At 43.8% G+C, this 18,538-nt stretch overlaps 1 protein-coding gene across 1 annotated transcript in view; it reads left to right on the top strand.

Annotated features, from left to right (window-relative positions):
- Positions 1-18,538, top strand: part of LOC140679741 (large ribosomal subunit protein mL37-like) — a 42,419-nt gene extending 23,881 nt beyond the window's left edge. The window contains exons 4-8 of the mRNA XM_072915773.1: positions 765-953; positions 5,742-5,896; positions 9,674-9,805; positions 13,003-13,077; positions 18,087-18,538. Of these exons, the coding sequence (XP_072771874.1) occupies positions 765-953; positions 5,742-5,896; positions 9,674-9,805; positions 13,003-13,077; positions 18,087-18,164 (629 nt within the window). The 3' untranslated portion in view covers positions 18,165-18,538. The remainder of the gene's footprint in view (positions 1-764; positions 954-5,741; positions 5,897-9,673; positions 9,806-13,002; positions 13,078-18,086) is intronic.

Below are 18,538 nucleotides of genomic sequence, written 5' to 3' on the forward strand. Positions count from 1 at the left end.
AACACAAGACTTTTAAGTGACGAAGAGATTTGACAGCAGCTTCAGAGCAGCAGGTGGCCAGGTGGTGTCAGGTCACCCTGGATTTCCACTGCATGTGTCGTGCCTGCATAATGGTGCAGACACAGCGGCAGACTCTTTCTGTTTCATTTCAACTCAACATGTCGATTTCCACCACCGCAGAGCCCCTTGTGCACGGCGCTTCTATGTTGAAGCCAAACCCCTTCCTGTGCTTTATGTACACAGAGCTTCTATCTGCCAGGCAGTGCAAAATAGCACATCAACTGAAATACATCTGCTTGTGTGGGACAGGAAGTCATGCACAACCCACATATACGGTCTTCTCCAAGGTTTCTCATACTCATTCACATCGACGTCCCACTTGGGTGAGTTTTTCCTTGCCCTTATGTGGGCTCTGTACCGAGGATGTCGTTGTGGCTTGTGCAGCCCTTTGAGACACTTGTGATTTAGGGCTATATAAATAAACATTGATTGATTGATGATTGAATACAACAAACCTGCACGCCCACTTGAAACACAACCCCCTGACAGTCACCCTCACTGAGGCATCGCGAAATGGTGTGCATCCCACAGAAAGTGTGGTATAAATGTATACATACACAAGTAGGCTAATAAAAGATTATCTTACGATACCACAGGTTTTGACATTTTTTCACAGGACTGCATGGGTGCGGTATGACTTCAGCTTGGTAAAGATTTGCTTCCTGACATTTATGTCTTGTTTTCTACATTTGTGTGTGTATCAGGCGACGACCTGTTCCAGATTCGGGGTCAAAATGGTTTAGTGTATAACAGCATGGATCCTCTCACAAGAGTTTCTGGAACACAGGAAGTGTCCGCCACAGCAGATCATACCCTTGAAACCTTCTATCCCGTGTCGCCTACGGTGGACTTGCAGAAAGTGCATGTGTACAAGGAAGACGTGAACTGCACAGGTAAGAAATAATAATAATAATAATAATAGATATATATAGTGCTTTTTTTGAGAATTTTTGTTTCATCTGACATCACATGGACAAATATAAGACCTTCTGGAGGAAAGTTCTGTGGTCAGATGAAACAAAAATGGAGCTGTTTGGCCACAATACCCAGCAATATGTTTGGAGGAGAAAAGGTGAGGCCTTTCAAGGTCAAGGTTCAACTTTATTGTCCCCGCGGGGAAATTTGCCTTGGGCACAGTGCATCATTGCTTTCTTAACATACCCAAAACCAACAGAACAAAAACACAAGCACAGACACAACCACAACCATACAACTAACATTTAAACATCACAACATGGAGCTTGATAGACATAGGTGGCACTTTGATGTAGGCATAAAATCTACAGTATGGAGATAAAGATAAAGTACCAATGTGCATTGCACTAGAGCTCATGGATAAAGTGCTGTGTGCTAAAGTGCTTAGTTCTAAAGTGCTATGTGCTAAAGTGCTATGTGCTAAAAAAGTGCTAACCTATGTATTAAAATTCTATTGCACATTGTTGGTCAGCTTAATGGAGGCTGGGACAAATGATAATTTAAGGCGGTTAAATTTGCATAGTGGGACCCGGAGTCTTCTCCCTGATGGCAGGGTTCCATATTCAGGAAAGAGTGGGTGTTGTGAGTTGGAAATAATTTTCTTAGCTTTTTTCCTAACTGCCTGCTCATAGATGCTCTGTATAGGCTCATATTCTTTCCTCCCTACGATTTTCATTGCCGTTTTATGCATGCCGGTCAGTTTGCTTTTTAGCTTAACGGTTAGGTTGCCAAACCATGAGGTGATCCCGTATCTAATGATGCTCTCTACAACGGCACGGTAGAAAATCATCATGATGTGGCTGCTTACGCCGTACAATCTTAATCTTCGCAAAAAATATAGCCTCTATTGCAGTCTATTGCACAGTTTGTCAATATGTGTCTTCCAGCAGAGAAGATTATCAATATGAACCCCTAAATATTTATATGAGGATACCTGGGTGATTTCCTGATTTTGATGACCACTGGCTCATGGTCAGTCACTTTCCTCTGATCCAAAACCATTTCCTGTGTCTTGGTCACATTTAAAATAAGATGGTTGGTATCACACCACCTAATAAATAGGTCTATCTCGTCTTGGTACACAGAGGGGTCCGTATCCTTGTGTAGAAGGCTTAGGAGCACGGTATCGTCCGCAAATTTCACCATATAATTGTTAAGGTGCACGGTCCTACAATCATTGGTGTACCAATGATTAATCCCAGGATCACCATGCCTACCGTCAAGCATGGTGGTGGTAGTATAATGCTCTGGGCCTGTTTTGCTGCCAATGGAACTGCTGCTTTAAATGGGACAATGAAAAAGGAGGATTACTTCCAAATTGTTCAGGACAAGCTAAAATCATCAGCCCGGAGGTTGGGTCTTGGGCGCAGTTGGGTGTTCCGACAGGACAATGACCCCAAACACACCTCAAAAGTGGTAAAGGAATGGCTAAATCAGGCTAGAATGAAGGTTTTAGAATGGCCTTCCCAAAGTCCTGACGTGTGGACAATGCTGAAGAATCAAGTCCATGTTGGAAAACCAACAAATTTAGCTCAACTGCACCAATTTTGTGGTCAAAAATTCAAGCAGAAGCTTGTGGATGGCTACCAAAAGTGCCTTATTGCAGGTAAACTTGCCAAGGGACATGTAAGCAAATATTAACATTGCTGTATGTGTACTTTTGACCCTCACATTTTCAGTAGAGTCATAATAAATTCATAAAAGAAGCAAACTTCATGAATGTTTTTTGTGAGCAACAAGTATGTGCTCCAATCACTACATCACAAACAAATAAGAGATGATTGTAACGTCAAGACAGCCATGACATGATGTTCTTTACAAGTGTACGTACACTTTCGACCACTACTGTATATACACAAAGCTCAACATTTATAGACAAGCTCCATATATACAGAAGATGAAGAAATATTACCTTTTAATATAACAAAGGCATTCGAATCACACTAAGCTAGCAGCTAAAGCTAACATTGTAAGCTAACAGCTACACCATTATACTACTAAACACAAGCTAGACCTATTGTCCTCAATTTAGCAATCTTTACACGGGTATCACAAAATAAAGTCGGATATTACCTAAAGACACACAGCCTCCAAGGCCAAAAGGCATGAGACGGCATCTAGCAACAAATCTCTGCGCCGCTGACTTGTTTCCATTCAAGATGGTCCCCTGCTGCTCTCCCAGTAGACCGGACTTGTACATGAAGTCGGGACCCGGGGTGACCACTCCTTTTGCATTAGTCGGTGACGTCTCTGCGCCCCGACTTGTCTACATGCAAGATGATCCCCTGCTGACCCCACTATGAACTGGACTTTCACATTATTAACTGTATCCACTCGGCATCCACCCAGGTGGGGGTCCCCACATCTGCGGTCCCTTCCAAGGTTTCTCGTCGTTCCCAGTTGGTTGAGTTTTTTTCTTGCCCTGATGTGGGATGTGAGCCCAGGATGTTGTTGTGGCCTGTGCAGCCCTTTAAGACACTTGTGATTGAGGGCTGTATAAGTCAAGTTTGATTGATTGATTGATTCAGTAAGTGAAACAAACAGCGTCATGAGCTCAACTTTAAGGAATGACTGTGACCACAGGACCAAATATCACTCCACCCAAACCAAGTCACCACAAAGTCTGCTTTTCTGTGATCATGGACCCTCCTGGGCAAAAGCTGACCAATCACAGCTCTGCAGTTTTTTTGGAAATTGTTGCGTTTTGGACCAGTTGTTCCTCCCAGGGAATTCAAGTCGCTCCCAAGCTCTTTACGACACTTAAAGCTGAGTTGAAAAACCACCAGAGACAGAATAGGTATTTTGTAATATATTTTCAAAGCTTTGCAGATATACATTTGAGACCAGTCCAGCATAGAACATTCTATCGCCCCGCCAAGATGGTCTGTCTCCCCGACCCAAAACCCTCTCCCCTCTTAAGTCGCAGGCAGTCATCTCTCTCTAGCCAAAACAAATGCTTATTATCGCTCTCTCTAACATTCCTCACTTCAAGGTTAAGCACACAGTTTTGCAGACAGCCAAAAGACCACATTTGGAAGAAAAACACTAGCTGTTTTGTAATATGACAATGAAATCAAAAGAAGTAACATTTAAATTCGGACATATGTAAATATCTGCCTCCGACAAAGTGCACGTCAGGGTCTGTGGGAGTCCATATCATCGAAGTAAAGCGATATGAATTGTCCACAGAAACATTCTGCTGCTTCTTCTGTGGCATCCGTTATGAGTGGACTTCACATAAAAAGGCTCATCACTACCCTGTACAATTTGTTTATGACAAAGGGCAGACAGAAGTGCAAAGTTCTCAATGAGCAGGTATCGGACACCTCGGTCTCCTTAGACCAGGGGTCGGCAACCCGCGGCTCTGGAGCCGCATGCGGCTCTTTGATCACTCTGATGCGGCTCAGCTGCATACTTGCCGACCCTCCCGATTTTCCCGGGAGACTTCCGGATTTCGGTGTCTCTCGCAGTAAACTCCCGGGATTAATATTCTCCCATTTTCACCCTTACAACAATAATAAGGGCGTGCCATGATGGTACAGCATTTGGCGCACTCTACAATCTGCACTAACAGCTTGCCAGCCAAGCCTTTTATTGTATGTATCTTCTACTCGCATACGCAAGTGACAGCAAGACATACTTGGTCAACAGCCACACAGGTTACACTGACAGTGGCCATATAAAACAACTTTAACACTCTTACTAATAACGCGCCACACTTTGAACCAAAATCTAACAAGAATGACAAACACATTTCGGGAGAACATCTGCACCTTAACACAACATAAACACAACAGAACAAATACCCAGAATCCCATGCAGCCCTGACTCTTCCGGGCTACATTATACACCCCTGCTACTACCATACCTCCCCCCCCCTCCGTGCGTCGGTTGAGGTCTGCGGGGTTTGGTAGCGGGGGTGCAGCCCAGAAGAGTTAGGGCTGCATGGGATTCTGGGTATTTGTTCTGTTGTGTTTATGTTGTGTTACAGTGCAGATGTTCTCCCGAAATGTGTTTGTCATTCTTGTTTGGTGTGGGTTCACAGTGTGGCGCATTTATTAGTAAGAGTGTTAAAGTTTTTTATACCGCCATGGCGACCCCTGTGGTAAACTTTAAATGTGCTTTATAAATAAAGTTGATTTGATTTGATTTGATTTGGATATGTTTTTGTTTTTTTGTTTTTACTTTTGTGGCTGTGTGTAGAAATGACTGCTTGCATCAGCTCTGCCCTTTTAATGTCTTTAATGTCCTTTGTGTCATTCACACATTCTTATGTGTGCTATGGCTACAAGGTTTTTTTTCTTCCTTGGCCTCAGTTTGGACCCCCGCTCCAGGGGCCCAGGCTTAGACTGGATTTTTTTTTCTTCTCACCACCACCCCAGTGTTTACCTGTTTCTCACCTTTTTTGTAAAGGGAGCCGGAAGTTAGCAGACCCGTCAGCGATCCTGTTCTGTCTCCCTGTAATGTTTGATCCTGTTCTGTCTCCCTGTAATATTTGTCTGCTCTTGAATGGGATTGTGCTGAAAATCTTAATTTCCCCTCGGGGATTATTAAAGTATCTCTGATTCTGATTCAATTGAAGGCAGTTAATATACCATATGGAGCAGGGATCATAAGGAAATACAGTATGATGCATTATGTACACATTTCTATAAAAGATAGCATCGCTGTTGTTAATTGGGAAAACATTTTGTTTTTCCATTCAGGTTTTGGAGATAAATATTTTTTCCCTCACGCCCACACACTTTACTTTTTGGAAGACGAGGATGTTCGCTGTAAGCTTCGCCCTGAGCAGTTCAGAGCCAAGATGATCATGTTCCTGTTTGGATCTGCTCTGGCACGTGCACACAAACTGTTTGGGGTGAGTTATCGCTTCATATCTAGAAATAAATAATAGAGATGACGTGATAACACAGCATCGCGTGGACATCGGGGGCGGTACCTCTGGATTGGCAGACCGGGGTGGTGGTTCCTCTCTTTAAGAAGGGGAACCGGAGGCTGTGTTCTAACTATCGTGGGATCACACTCCTCAGCCTTCCCGGTAAGGTCTATTCAGGTGTACTGGAGAGGAGGCTACGCCGGATAGTCGAACCTCGGATTCAGGAGGAACAGTGTGGTTTTCGTCCTGGTCGTGGAACTGTGGACCAGCTCTATACTCTCGGCAGGGTCCTTGAGGGTGCATGGGAGTTTGCCCAACCAGTCTACATGTGTTTTGTGGACTTGGAGAAGGCATTCGACCGTGTCCCTCGGGAAGTCCTGTGGGGAGTGCTCAGAGAGTACGGGGTATCGGACTGTCTGATTGTGGCAGTCCGCTCCCTGTATGATCAGTGCCAGAGCTTGGTCTGCATTGCCGGTAGTAAGTCGGACACGTTTCCAGTGAGGGTTGGACTCCGCCAAGGCTGCCCTTTGTCACCGATTCTGTTCATAACTTTTATGGACAGAATTTCTAGGCGCAGTCAAGGCGTTGAGGGGATCTGGTTTGGTGGCTGCAGGATTAGGTCTCTGCTTTTTGCAGATGATGTGGTCCTGATGGCTTCATCTGGCCAGCATCTTCAGCTCTCACTGGATCGGTTCGCAGCTGAGTGTGAAGCGACTGGGATGAGAATCAGCACCTCCAAGTCCGAGTCCATGGTTCTCGCCCGGAAAAGGGTGGAGTGCCATCTCCGGGTTGGGGAGGAGATCTTGCCCCAAGTGGAGGAGTTCAAGTACCTCGGAGTCTTGTTCACGAGTGGGGGAAGAGTGGATCGTGAGATCGACAGGCGGATCGGTGCGGCGTCTTCAGTAATGCGGACGCTGTATCGATCCGTTGTGGTGAAGAAGGAGTTGAGCCGGAAGGCAAAGCTCTCAATTTACCGGTCGATCTACGTTCCCATCCTCACCTATGGTCATGAGCTTTGGGTTATGACCGAAAGGACAAGATCACGGGTACAAGCGGCCGAAATGAGTTTCCTCCGCCGGGTGGCGGGGCTCTCCCTTAGAGATAGGGTGAGAAGCTCTGTCATCCGGGAGGAGCTCAAAGTAAAGCCGCTGCTCCTCCACATGGAGAGGAGCCAGATGAGGTGGTTCGGGCATCTGGTCAGGATGCCACCCGAACGCCTCCCTAGGGAGGTGTTTAGGGCACGTCCCCCCGGTAAGAGGCCGCGGGGAAGACCCAGGACACGTTGGGAAGACTATGTCTCCCGGCTGGCCTGGGAACGCCTCGGGGTCCCACAGGAAGAGCTGGACGAAGTGGCTGGGGAGAGGGAAGTCTGGGCTTCCCTGCTTAAGCTGCTGCCCCCGCGACCCGACCTCGGATAAGCGGAAGAAGATGGATGGATGGATGGACGTGATAACACTTTTCCATGTCTGATAATCCAAACCGCACCATTACAGTTTATCGACCAAATCAATTCCCACCTTGTTTTCTCCTTCCTTGTAGCAATACAATCCTTCCTAAAGTAAACCTTGAGACAAAAAAAATGCAAATGTGCAACAAATATTCTGCAACGTGCAATTGGCTGGCGGCCTCTCAGCCCATGTCAGCTGGAATAAACGGACGTACAGTAGAGATGTGCGGTTTGCGGGCACAACCGCGGAGTCCGCGGATTATCCGCGGATCGGGCGGATGAAATTTTAAAAATTAGATTTTATCCGCGGGTCGGGTCGGGCGGTTGAAATAAAAAAAAATTAGATTTTAAATAGATTCAGGCGGGTGGCAGTTAAACCAATTGGGAAATATATATACATAGTTAAATGTTGTTACCCACATACGAAAAACGAGCAGGCACCTGCAGCATATGCCACAAAAGAAGAAAAAAAAGAAAAGAGATGGACACTTTTACGGAGCGGAGAAGGCCCCCGACGCCTCGCCGGGGTCCGGGACCGAGGCCCCTTCCCCCGAGAGGGCCCCACCGGGAGCCGTAGCTGAGGCGATCCGCGAGAATGGCCCGACGCACGTCCAGGGTCACCACCGCGCCCACCTCACCGACACCCCGCCTCGTCCGCCTTCGCCGCGGCCGGCGTCACGCGCAGCAGGTAAGCAGCTTACCTGCCCGCCACCCCCGTGGCCGGGGGCTCGTAACAGGGGTCACTCCGCGCGCTCCGCCCGCGCAGCTTACCTGCCCGCCACCCCAGTTGCCGGGGGCGCGTAACAGGGGTCACTCCGCCCGCAGTGCGCTCACGAAAGGCGTGGGGCTCACCCTGGTTGATATAGACAGCAGCTAGGACGGTGGCCATGGAAGTTGGAACCCGCTAAGGAGTGTGTAACAACCCACCTGCCGAATCAACTAGCCCTGAAAATGGATGGCGCTGGAGCGTCGGGCCCATATACCCGGCCGTCGCCGGCAGCGAGACGCGCTTGGAGGTGCGCTCAGCGCGGCTCCCATATGATTGCGCACTGGTGTGCGTCTGGGCCGTGACAGCGTGGCACGCGAATGTCTGTGCTGCATTGGATCAGTCTCCTTTCTTTAACAGGCAAAAGCTTTATAACCTCACTAATGCCTTGCATCGTCTATATTAGATATATAACAACGGGCGGGTGCGGGCGGATGCGGTTCTGATTAAATGTTAGATCGGGTGGATGGCGGATGGTTGATGACTTTCTGATGCGGTTGCGGATGAAATAATTGCCTATCCGCGCATCTCTAGCAGGTATCTATTTAAGATTGTTTTAAAAAGGAATGAATCGATGTTATCAATACTAGAACAAAGAAAACGTTGGATTTAAGAACTGATTCATATATTGGGAAAACAAAACACATTCTGCTCACAGAAGGTGACCAGAATGCTTTTAAAATATACAGGATATTTCTGTGTAAATAACAAATTTCGCAACGTCTATATCTGCGGCTTATAGTCCGGTGCGGCTAATATATGGTAAAATATTTGTATTCCCTAAAATGATTGGCTGTGGCTCACATACTATAGTCCGGAAAATACAGCATCTTAAAAGGCAACTGCACTTTTTGGGGAATTTTGCCTATCGTTCACAATCATTATGAAAGACATGACGACAGATGGATGTTTCTAATGCATTGTAAATATAAAATAAACGTAAATAAAAGTCCGCTTACAATGGAGCCAATGGGACCTCCACTATCCCGCAAACGTGTTAGCATAGATAATAGCTAGATTACGTTAAGATAGCACGTATAAATATACACAAAACACTCCTACAGACATCACACATGGGACGGTTTAGTATGTATGAATTGTTTTAGTTATATTGTAAAACCGACAAACGTTGTTTGGAGCAGACGAACCCATACGAGTAGAAACGCTATGGACGAATAGAAGACAAAACGGCACTTTGTAATTCCGGTTGAAAGCACGAAGCAGAGGGTATTACTGTAGATGTTCACCCCGTAATACCTGCAGTGAGCAAACTCGTCCAAAAGAGCAACCCATAGCACAAACAATAACGTACCTGTCAGTGTCTTTGCTTGTGCCTCACAAATTAACTGCACCGTTTTATAAGCCGCAAGGTTCAAAGCGCAGGAAAATAAATAGCGCCTTATAGTCCGGAATTTATCTTACGTTCTGAATCAATGGTTGCTTCTGCAATATGTTTGAGATTTGTGAATGTGAAAGTGGTCTTACTTACTTTTCTTCCCTCTGTCTCTATCCATTTCTCTCTCTTTTTTGTGTGGTCTACACTAAGGCCAAGACTATGTGTGTGTTAGACCATCCTATTACAGTACAGGCAGTGGGGACCAATGGCAGAATCTTCCAGTTCATGGTTTTCCAGCTCAACACTACAGATCTGAGACAAGACGACGGCATCAAGAACCAGGTTTTTACAAAAATAATGGTCTCAGTCTCTAATTGTAAAAATAAAAATGTGCAGTTACAATATCATCCCCATTTCTAAACTAGTCCCTTAAACTCAAACACTTGTTTGAGCAAAACAAAGTCAATGGTAGATGGAGGTTAAAACGAATCCCGTCACCTCAATTGTTAGCTGACTATTACCGTATTTTCCGCACTATTAGCCGCACCTAAAAACCACAAATTTACTCAAAAGCTGACAGTGCGGCTTATAACCTGGTGCGCTTTATATATGGATTAATATTAAGATTCATTTTCATAAAGTTTCGGTCTCGCAACTACGGTAAACAGCCGCCATCTTTTTTCCCCGTAGAAGAGGAAGTGCTTCTTCTTCTACGCAAGCAACCGCCAAGGTAAGCACCCGCCCCCATAGAACAGGAAGCGCTTCTTCTTCTACTGTAAGCAACCACCCGCCCGCGTAGAAAAAGAAGAAGCGCGCGGATATTACGTTTCATTTCCTTTGTGTGTTTACATCTGTAAAGACCACAAAATGGCTCCTACTAAGCGACAGGTTTCCGGTTCATGAAAAGACGCAATCTCTCCATCCGCACACGGACTACTATTTCACAGCAACTGCCTAAAGACTTTCAAGAAAAGCTGGCTACTTTCCGTGCATATTGTAAAAACAAGATAGCTGAAAAAAAGATCCGGCCAGAGAACATTATCAACATGGACGAGGTTCCACTGACTTTTGATATTCCTGTGAACCGCACTGTGGATACAACGGGAGCACGTACGGTGAATATTCGCACCACAGGGAATGAGAAGTCATCCTTCACTGTGGTTCTAGCTTGCCATGCTAATGGCCAGAAACTTCCACCCATGGTGATATTCAAAAGGAAGACCTTGCCAAAAGAGACCTTTCCAGCCGGCGTCATCATAAAAGCTAACTCGAAGGGATGGATGAAGAAAAGATGAGCGAGTGGTTAAGGTAAGTTTACGCGAAGAGGCCGGGTGGCTTTTTTCACGCAGCTCCGTCCATGTTGATATACGACTCCATGCGCGCCCACATCACGCTGGTTTTTAATATATTATTAAAGTTTGACTGACCTATCTGACTGTTTTTTTGACATTCCTTTAGCGCAGTTAGATGCGGCTTATAACACGGGGCGGCTTATAGGTGGACAAAGTTTTGAAATATGCCGTTCATTGAAGGCGCGGCTTATAACCCAGGGCGCCTTATGGTGCGGAAAATACGGTACTAGCATTTATTAACAAGTTGGAATGCATAAAAAAGCAAAACATGTGGATTGTGAATGATAGACCAAATTCCAAAGAAAAGTGCAATTCCCCTTGAAAATACAAAGAAATGTAGTTTATTTGCCGGGGATGGAGGTGATAAATATTAACATAGGGGAGCGGCTCCATACTGTGTATGCACATTAGGTGTCCCGATACCAATAATTTGGGACCGGTACCAAAATGTATATTGATACTGTTCGATACTTTTCCAAACCTTTCAAAATAAAGGGAAGTACAAAAAATGTCAATGTTGGCTTTATTTTAACAGGAAATCTTACAATACAATAAACATATGTTTCCTATTGCACTCATAGAACAATTTAAGAAGGTTAAAATAGAAATTAAAAGGCATTAAACACATTGGGCTTTTCTTGTTGCACTCAAAGAACAATTTAAAATGTTCCATATCACATATAGTCTTCCATAATCAAGTATGAGGTTAGAATAGAATACAAGGCTTTAATGAAATGATATTAAATTATTCATGATTTATGGTTGCCACTCTGTGCTTTAAGAAAAATACAATTACGGTATTAGTAAATACAAAAAAAAGTGTCCCTGTTTAAAGCGTCACTTTTACCGTTCGCTTTGAAGCCCAAATACTTCCAAATTGTACTTCACCACCCTCTTTATTAACCAGTAGACTTGACCTTTTTTTTGCCATTTTTCCTCTCCACAATGTCACTTTGTGTGTACGTTTTGACACACTCAACATCATGCGCCTCGGCTCTGTAGTCACCGCCGCACAGCAGCATAAACAGTATCGGTATTTTTCTATGGTAGTATAGTACTGTTTTCAATTGATTAGCACTGTGTGTGTGTGTGTGTGTGTGTGTGTGTGTGTGTGTGTGTGTGTGTGTGTGTGTGTGTGTGTGTGTGTGTGTGTGTGTGTGTGTGTGAGAGAGAAAACATTTCAGTGGTTTGTATGAGTGTTTCAATAGTGTGTATGAGAGAAAAACATTTCAGTGGTGTATATGAGAGTGTTTCTTTAGTGTGTGTGAGAGAAAACATTTCAGTGGTTTGTATGAGTGTTTCAATAGTGTGTATGAGAGAAAAACATTTCAGTGGTGTGTTTAAGAGTGTTCCAGTAGTGTGTATGAGATTGTTACAGTAGTGTGCGAGAGAAAAACATTTCAGTAGTGTGTATGAGAGTGTTTAAATAGAGGTGAGAGAAAAACATTTCAGTAGTGTGTGGGAGTGTTTCAGTAGTGTGTGTGAGAGAAAAACATTTCACTTATTTGAGGGCATTTCAGTCATATGTGTGTAAGAGGTAATTCTGAATAATGTCCCTAACGGCCCCTCATAATGTACTGTGTAAAATACATTGGAAAAAGTTGGCGCCCTCTAGGCATCTGTGTAAATGTTGCAAACAGTCCCTTTAACATGAGCCAAAAATGTTACAGTAAAAAATATTTGATTCCCTGTCACTATTTTAAGTTTAGCCCCTTAAAAATACATCAACTGCCCACAAGAGAAAGAGAAGTTTTGCAGAATAAAGTTTTAACTGAAATGTGATTGAGTGAAATACATCTTGGGTCACATAAGCACACACACACACACACACACACACACACACACACACACACACACACACGCACACACACACACACACACGCACACACATCAATGATGTCATTTTGGAAAGTAGTCTTAATTACAACTTGAAACCCATGACCGTGCATATGCAGCCCAAGTCATTATTGTTCTTATATGGCTATTTTGTAAACATATTGTTGTGTACTCAGCCTCAATATGTCTGATTTATTAACACATTTGCTCACATTTACTGCACATTTCTTTCTGGACGCCTGTAGCCTTTTCCATTTATGGAATGTGCCATTCAAACGTCATGGCATTATCTAATATATTTTAATAGTTGACGTAAGAACTGAATGTTTATCATTAATTATTTTGTTGTAGGTTTGGCTGGATGAAGATGTCGAGCTCTACGATTTTGCAAAAGTCCGACCACTCATCAAAAAGAAAGAAGTGAAGGTACAGTATCAGACTTGCAGATATTTACCAGGTACCTCGTGGGACTAAAATAGAGTTTTAGATTTAGTGGGTGAGGAATAGGCCAAGTTAGGTAGCTACTATTATCAAACCCAAAGAACTAAAAGGCCTATTTTATTTATTGTGTCTGGCTATTTATAGCAAATGTGTATACTATTTTATTCATATTTTGTAAAAATAAATACAAAATTACAATCTTCAAACGTTAAGTGCTTGTACTAATATATGAACATTTAAAAAAATGAAATACAGAACTAAAATATTGCAAAGTACAGAATGAGCAATAAAACACATGAAAAGTGCAAAATTGAGCAGGCAAACGATATTGATCTTAGCTTATAACAGCAAGAATTACACTTCTTTAAACTACTAGTGTCAGGTTCAAACACTGATGACATCTATTAAAACAGACAAGAAGCAAGGAATTAAACAGACAGAATTACATTTTGCTCAATTGAGGAGAAACGCGTAGACACTGTACAAGGTAGAGATGCGCGGTTTGCGGGCACAACCGCGGAGTCCGCGGATTATCCGCGGATCGGGCGGATGAAATTAAAAAAAATAAGATTTTATCCGCGCGCGGGTCGGGTCGGGCGGATTAATTTGATTTTTTTTTTTTTTTTGCGGGTGGCAGTTAAACCAATTGGTAAATATATATACATAGTTAAATGTTGTTACCCACATACAAAAAACGAGCAGGCACCTGCAGCATATGCCACAACAGAAGAAAAAGAAAAGAAAAGAGATGGACACTTTTACGGAGCGGAGAAGGGACGCCTCGCCGGGGTCCGGGACCGAGGCCCCTTCCCCCGAGAGGGCCCCACCGGGAGCCGTAGCTGAGGCGATCCGCGAGAAGGGCCCGACGCACGTCCAGGGTCACCACCGCGCCCACCGCACCGACACCCCGCCTCGTCCGCCTTCGCCGCGGCCGGCGTCACGCGCAGCAGGTAAGCAGCTTACCTGCCCGCCACCCCCGTGGCCGGGGGCTCGTAACATGGGTCACTCCGTGCGCTCCGCCCGCGCAGCTTACCTGCCCGCCACCCCTGTTGCCGGGGGCGCGTAACAGGGGTCACTCCGCGCGCAGTGCGCTCACGAAAGGGGTGGGGCTCACCCTGGTTTATATAGAGAGCAGGACGGTGGCCATGGAAGTCGGAACCCACTAAGGAGTGTGTAACAACCCACCTGCCGAATCAACTAGCCCTGAAAATGGATGGCGCTGGAGCGTGGGCCCATACCTGGCCGTCGCCGGCAGCGAGACGCGCTTGGAGGTGCGCTCAGCGCGGCTCCCATATGATTGCGCACTGGTGTGCGTCTGGGTCGTGACAGCGTGGCACGCGAAAGTCTGTGCTGCATTGGATCAGTCTCCTTTCTTTAACAGGCAAAAGCTTTATAACCTCACCATACCTGCCAACTTTTGAAATCAGAAAAACCTAGTAGCCAGGGTCCAAGGGCCGCAGGCCCCGGTAGGTCCAGGACAAAGTCCTGGTGGAGGGTTCAGGGCTTCGCCCCCCGACGCAAAATGATTATTAGCATTCAGACAGGTTAAAATGTTGCTAAAACCATCACTTTTCTATCAGTCACAGTGACTTTTCAAAACAAAAATATTACAGCAAAAATCATATGGGTTGATTGACATGTTTATTCTGTAAGCTAACTTCAATAGTTTGAAATTATTTTGACAGTTAATGCCAGTTATCCTGTCAACCTTTCACAAGACTTCAATTTGTTAATTGAAAGTATAAACAGTATCAACACTTTTTACAGTAAACAAATGGTAAAACAGTACTAAACAATTCCATTAAAAAGAAATTGGTGTCATTATTAACTTTCTGTCCAAGCTTGTATAATCTACTGCCTTGTTCAATTGTACAAAATATTCTGTGCCTAAAATTCACATTTCTATCACAATTATCATACTGTAAACATGGTAAGCTAACTTCATTAAAATTAATAGTCCTGACAATAGCATGGAATTACAATTCAAATGTAGTTTTTTTGTAAGCCTTTCAAAAGAATTCAAAATATGAAAAATTAATGAAAATTAATTGAAGCCATCAGACACTTGAAAAGTGGCACATCACATCTCTAATGTAATCATTTGAACTTTTCAACAGAAATAGCACTGCAAAAATATTAAGGACATACTTCTGTATTTTGGTAGTTATGCTGTCAACATTTAACAAGATTTCTTCAACTTGGACTTGAAAGCATAAATAGTATAAACACTTTTAACAGTATGTTGTGCTGTGAAATACAGCCGACAGGATTGCGCACCAAACACGAAGCAAGGCCATGGTGCAGGAGAACAAAGGACTTCTTTCATTTAAGGTTTGTGATAAACCATCAAACTCATTCGTTAAAAGGACTCTATAGTAATATAAAGCGAATTTTTCTGGACATTATCATGCAAGAAAAGTTTATTTTTGGGACCGCGATCACCGCGTAATGATTTTTAAAGGTTGCATTACAAACATTTAACTGTCCCATGTGATCAGCCAGTGCGATTGGAAATCCATGCTCAATTATTGCCTCCGTAAATAAAACTTCGGGCGGGTGCGGGCGGATGGCGGGCGGGTGCAGTTCTGATCAAACGTTACATCGGGTGGATGGCGGATGGTTGACGACTTTCTGACGCGGTTGCGGATGAAATAAATTGCCTATCCGCGCATCTCTAGTACAAGGTGTCCCACCACGCTCTGACGAAAGATTGTACGCCTCCTCTTTTATTTGGACTTTCCCTGATTACATGGCAACAGCTGTTTCTAAGGGAAGGGGGTTGTAAACAGCCATCGCCTTTGGTTACAAAACATTTCAAAGAAAAAGTCGTAAAACATCTTCAATGTAGCGATATGTTGAAAGGCAATATTTATGGTGCCTTCCTTTTGTACTGGCAAGTCAGAATTTGTGAGTGGTTAGTCAGTTGTACTGTAACGTGTCCTAGTCTGACACCATCCCAGTGTTGGATGGCTGCACTCAATGTAAACCATTTCTTTCTTATTGTCACACTAAATCAGCCATATACAAAGTATTGTCTTATAAATGTTCATGTTACTGTTGTGTAAATTAAACCATTTTCATGAGGCGAGCACAATAACTTTCGTAGATTTGGCCATTTTGATTTCCGACCCCTTAACATTCGTAACTCAGCTGTGACGTCATTCTCAGGTCCGACTTCCAGCTTCTGAGGTTAACGGAAGCAGCAAATATTCTTGTGTGCTGGCTTGGTATGTGTGATCATACTTGTAGAGCCTTTTAACTCCTTTTTCCCACATTACATGACTTTCACCTGGTCCAGTTGCCCTTTTCCTTGTCTTTTTGACCTTTTTTGGTCACAAATTAAAGATTTAAAGTAGCAATGATAGTCACACACACACACACTAGGTGTGGCGAAATTATTCTCTGCATTTGACCCATCACCCTTGATCACCCCCTGGGATGTGAGGGGAGCAGTGAGCAGCAGCGGTGGCCACGCCCGGTAATCATTTTTGGTGATTTAACCCCCAATTCCAAGCCTTGATGCTGAGTGCCAAGCAGGGAGGTAATGGCTCCCATTTTTATAGTCTTTGGTATGAGGCCGGGGTTTGAACTCACGACCTACCAAACTCAGGGCGGACACTCTAACCACTAGGCCACTAAGTAGGTATGGTCACTACCATATTTTCCGGACTATACGGCGCACTCAAAATACTTTCATTTTCCCAAAAGTCGACCGTGCGCCTTATAACCCGGTGCGCCTAATGTAAGGAATCATTTTGGTTGTGCTTACCGACCTCTAAGCTATTTTATTTGGTACATGGTGTAGTGATAAATGTGACCAGTAGATGGCAGTCACACATAAGAGATATGTGTGGACTGCAATATGACTCAAGTAAACACTAACATTTTATATGTTCCATTGAAAATATAGAACATTACACACGGTGCTCAAAAATCTGTCAAAATGTTTTAGTAGGACTTTGGTAAGCTATGAAGCCACACCACTTGATGGATTGTACTGTGCTTCAACATAGGAGTATTATTATGCTGTGTGTATAAGGTAAGACATATTATCTGCTGTTTTGTTTCGCAATATTACGCAAAAGCAACTTTTCTTACCTTCTGGAACCTGTATTTGGGATCTGCATAAGTCCTGAAAATGTGTGCGCGTCTGCCTTTGTTGTCGATAAGCTTCTTCTTTTTCTCTATCTTCTTGTTATGTGACATTCATCCTCCACTGTTGCCATTTGTAATATAAAGTAGTGTAAAGTTCTTACTTATATCTGTCAGTAAACTCGCCATGAAAGCACTAAAACATACCGGTGTAGTGACTTTACATTATTCACCCAAGGAACTTTAGTTATTAGAGAGTTCCGGTGGGAGAGTTTTTCACGGGACACATTTCGGGTGTTGTTGATGCACTAGTGAGCCACGGATGAGGAGATGCTGCTCCGTTATGGATTGAAGTCAAGTCTGAATGTCATTAAAACAGTTAGCGCCATCTTTTGACACTTCTTCCACTCCCGTCCTTGCACGCTACACCGCTACAACAAAGATGACGGGGAGAAGATGCTGTCCAAGTGGAGGCACGTAAATAAGAGCGCCCACAAAACGGTGCATCCTGAAGAGACTGTCAGAAAGTGAGTTGAAGATGATGTGTAAAACATCATCTATGCAACATTTTGAGCAAAGAACCAGCATTACATGTTATGTAGACCACAAGGAAGTCTTTTACATTGATAAAATAATCATAATATGACTCCTTTAATGCGCCTTTTGTTTGAAAATAGACCTGACTAGACCCGCTCATCGGCAGTGCGCCTTATAATGCCCTATGGTCCGGAAAATACGGTATATTGAACTTTTTCCCCACATGTTTAGATTTGGTGGATAGGTGCCATGACATTTGCATCTAAATAAAAGCGAGTACAAGGATTTTAAGCTGCATTCTCTTTTGAACAAACTGTGACTGAAATGTAAGAAGATCTGAATTGCTTGTTTTCTTTCCACTGTAGGTTCCAGCCGGTCTCGCAGGATATAAGGCAGAGACCTTCTCCAAGTTCCTTGCCCTGTACCTTCACGGCACGGTGTAGCCCTAAGACCCCAGGTACTAAGTGTAAGTCAGTGTTTGCAATGACAACAATGTCACGTGTGAAGACTGCCATACCATTGAGTCATCACAAATACACTCTTGGCCAAAAGTATATGCATTTGTGTCAGATAACGCAGCACTTAATGCTTTGGTATTCACATGTTTATTTCTTTTGTTTGCATTGGAACAACACGAAAAAAGAACACAAAAAAAGCCAAATGTGATATTATTTGACTCAGAACTCCAAAAATGGACTGGACAAGATTATTGGCGCCCTCAACTAAATATTTGGTAGCACACCTTTGGAAATAAAAATCAATGTAAGCATCAATAAGTCTCACACTTGCTACTGGAGCATACTTGCCAACCTTGAGA

Source organism: Nerophis lumbriciformis, linkage group LG22, assembly GCF_033978685.3.
Source record: "Nerophis lumbriciformis linkage group LG22, RoL_Nlum_v2.1, whole genome shotgun sequence".
NCBI classification, from domain to species: Eukaryota; Metazoa; Chordata; class Actinopteri; order Syngnathiformes; family Syngnathidae; genus Nerophis; species Nerophis lumbriciformis.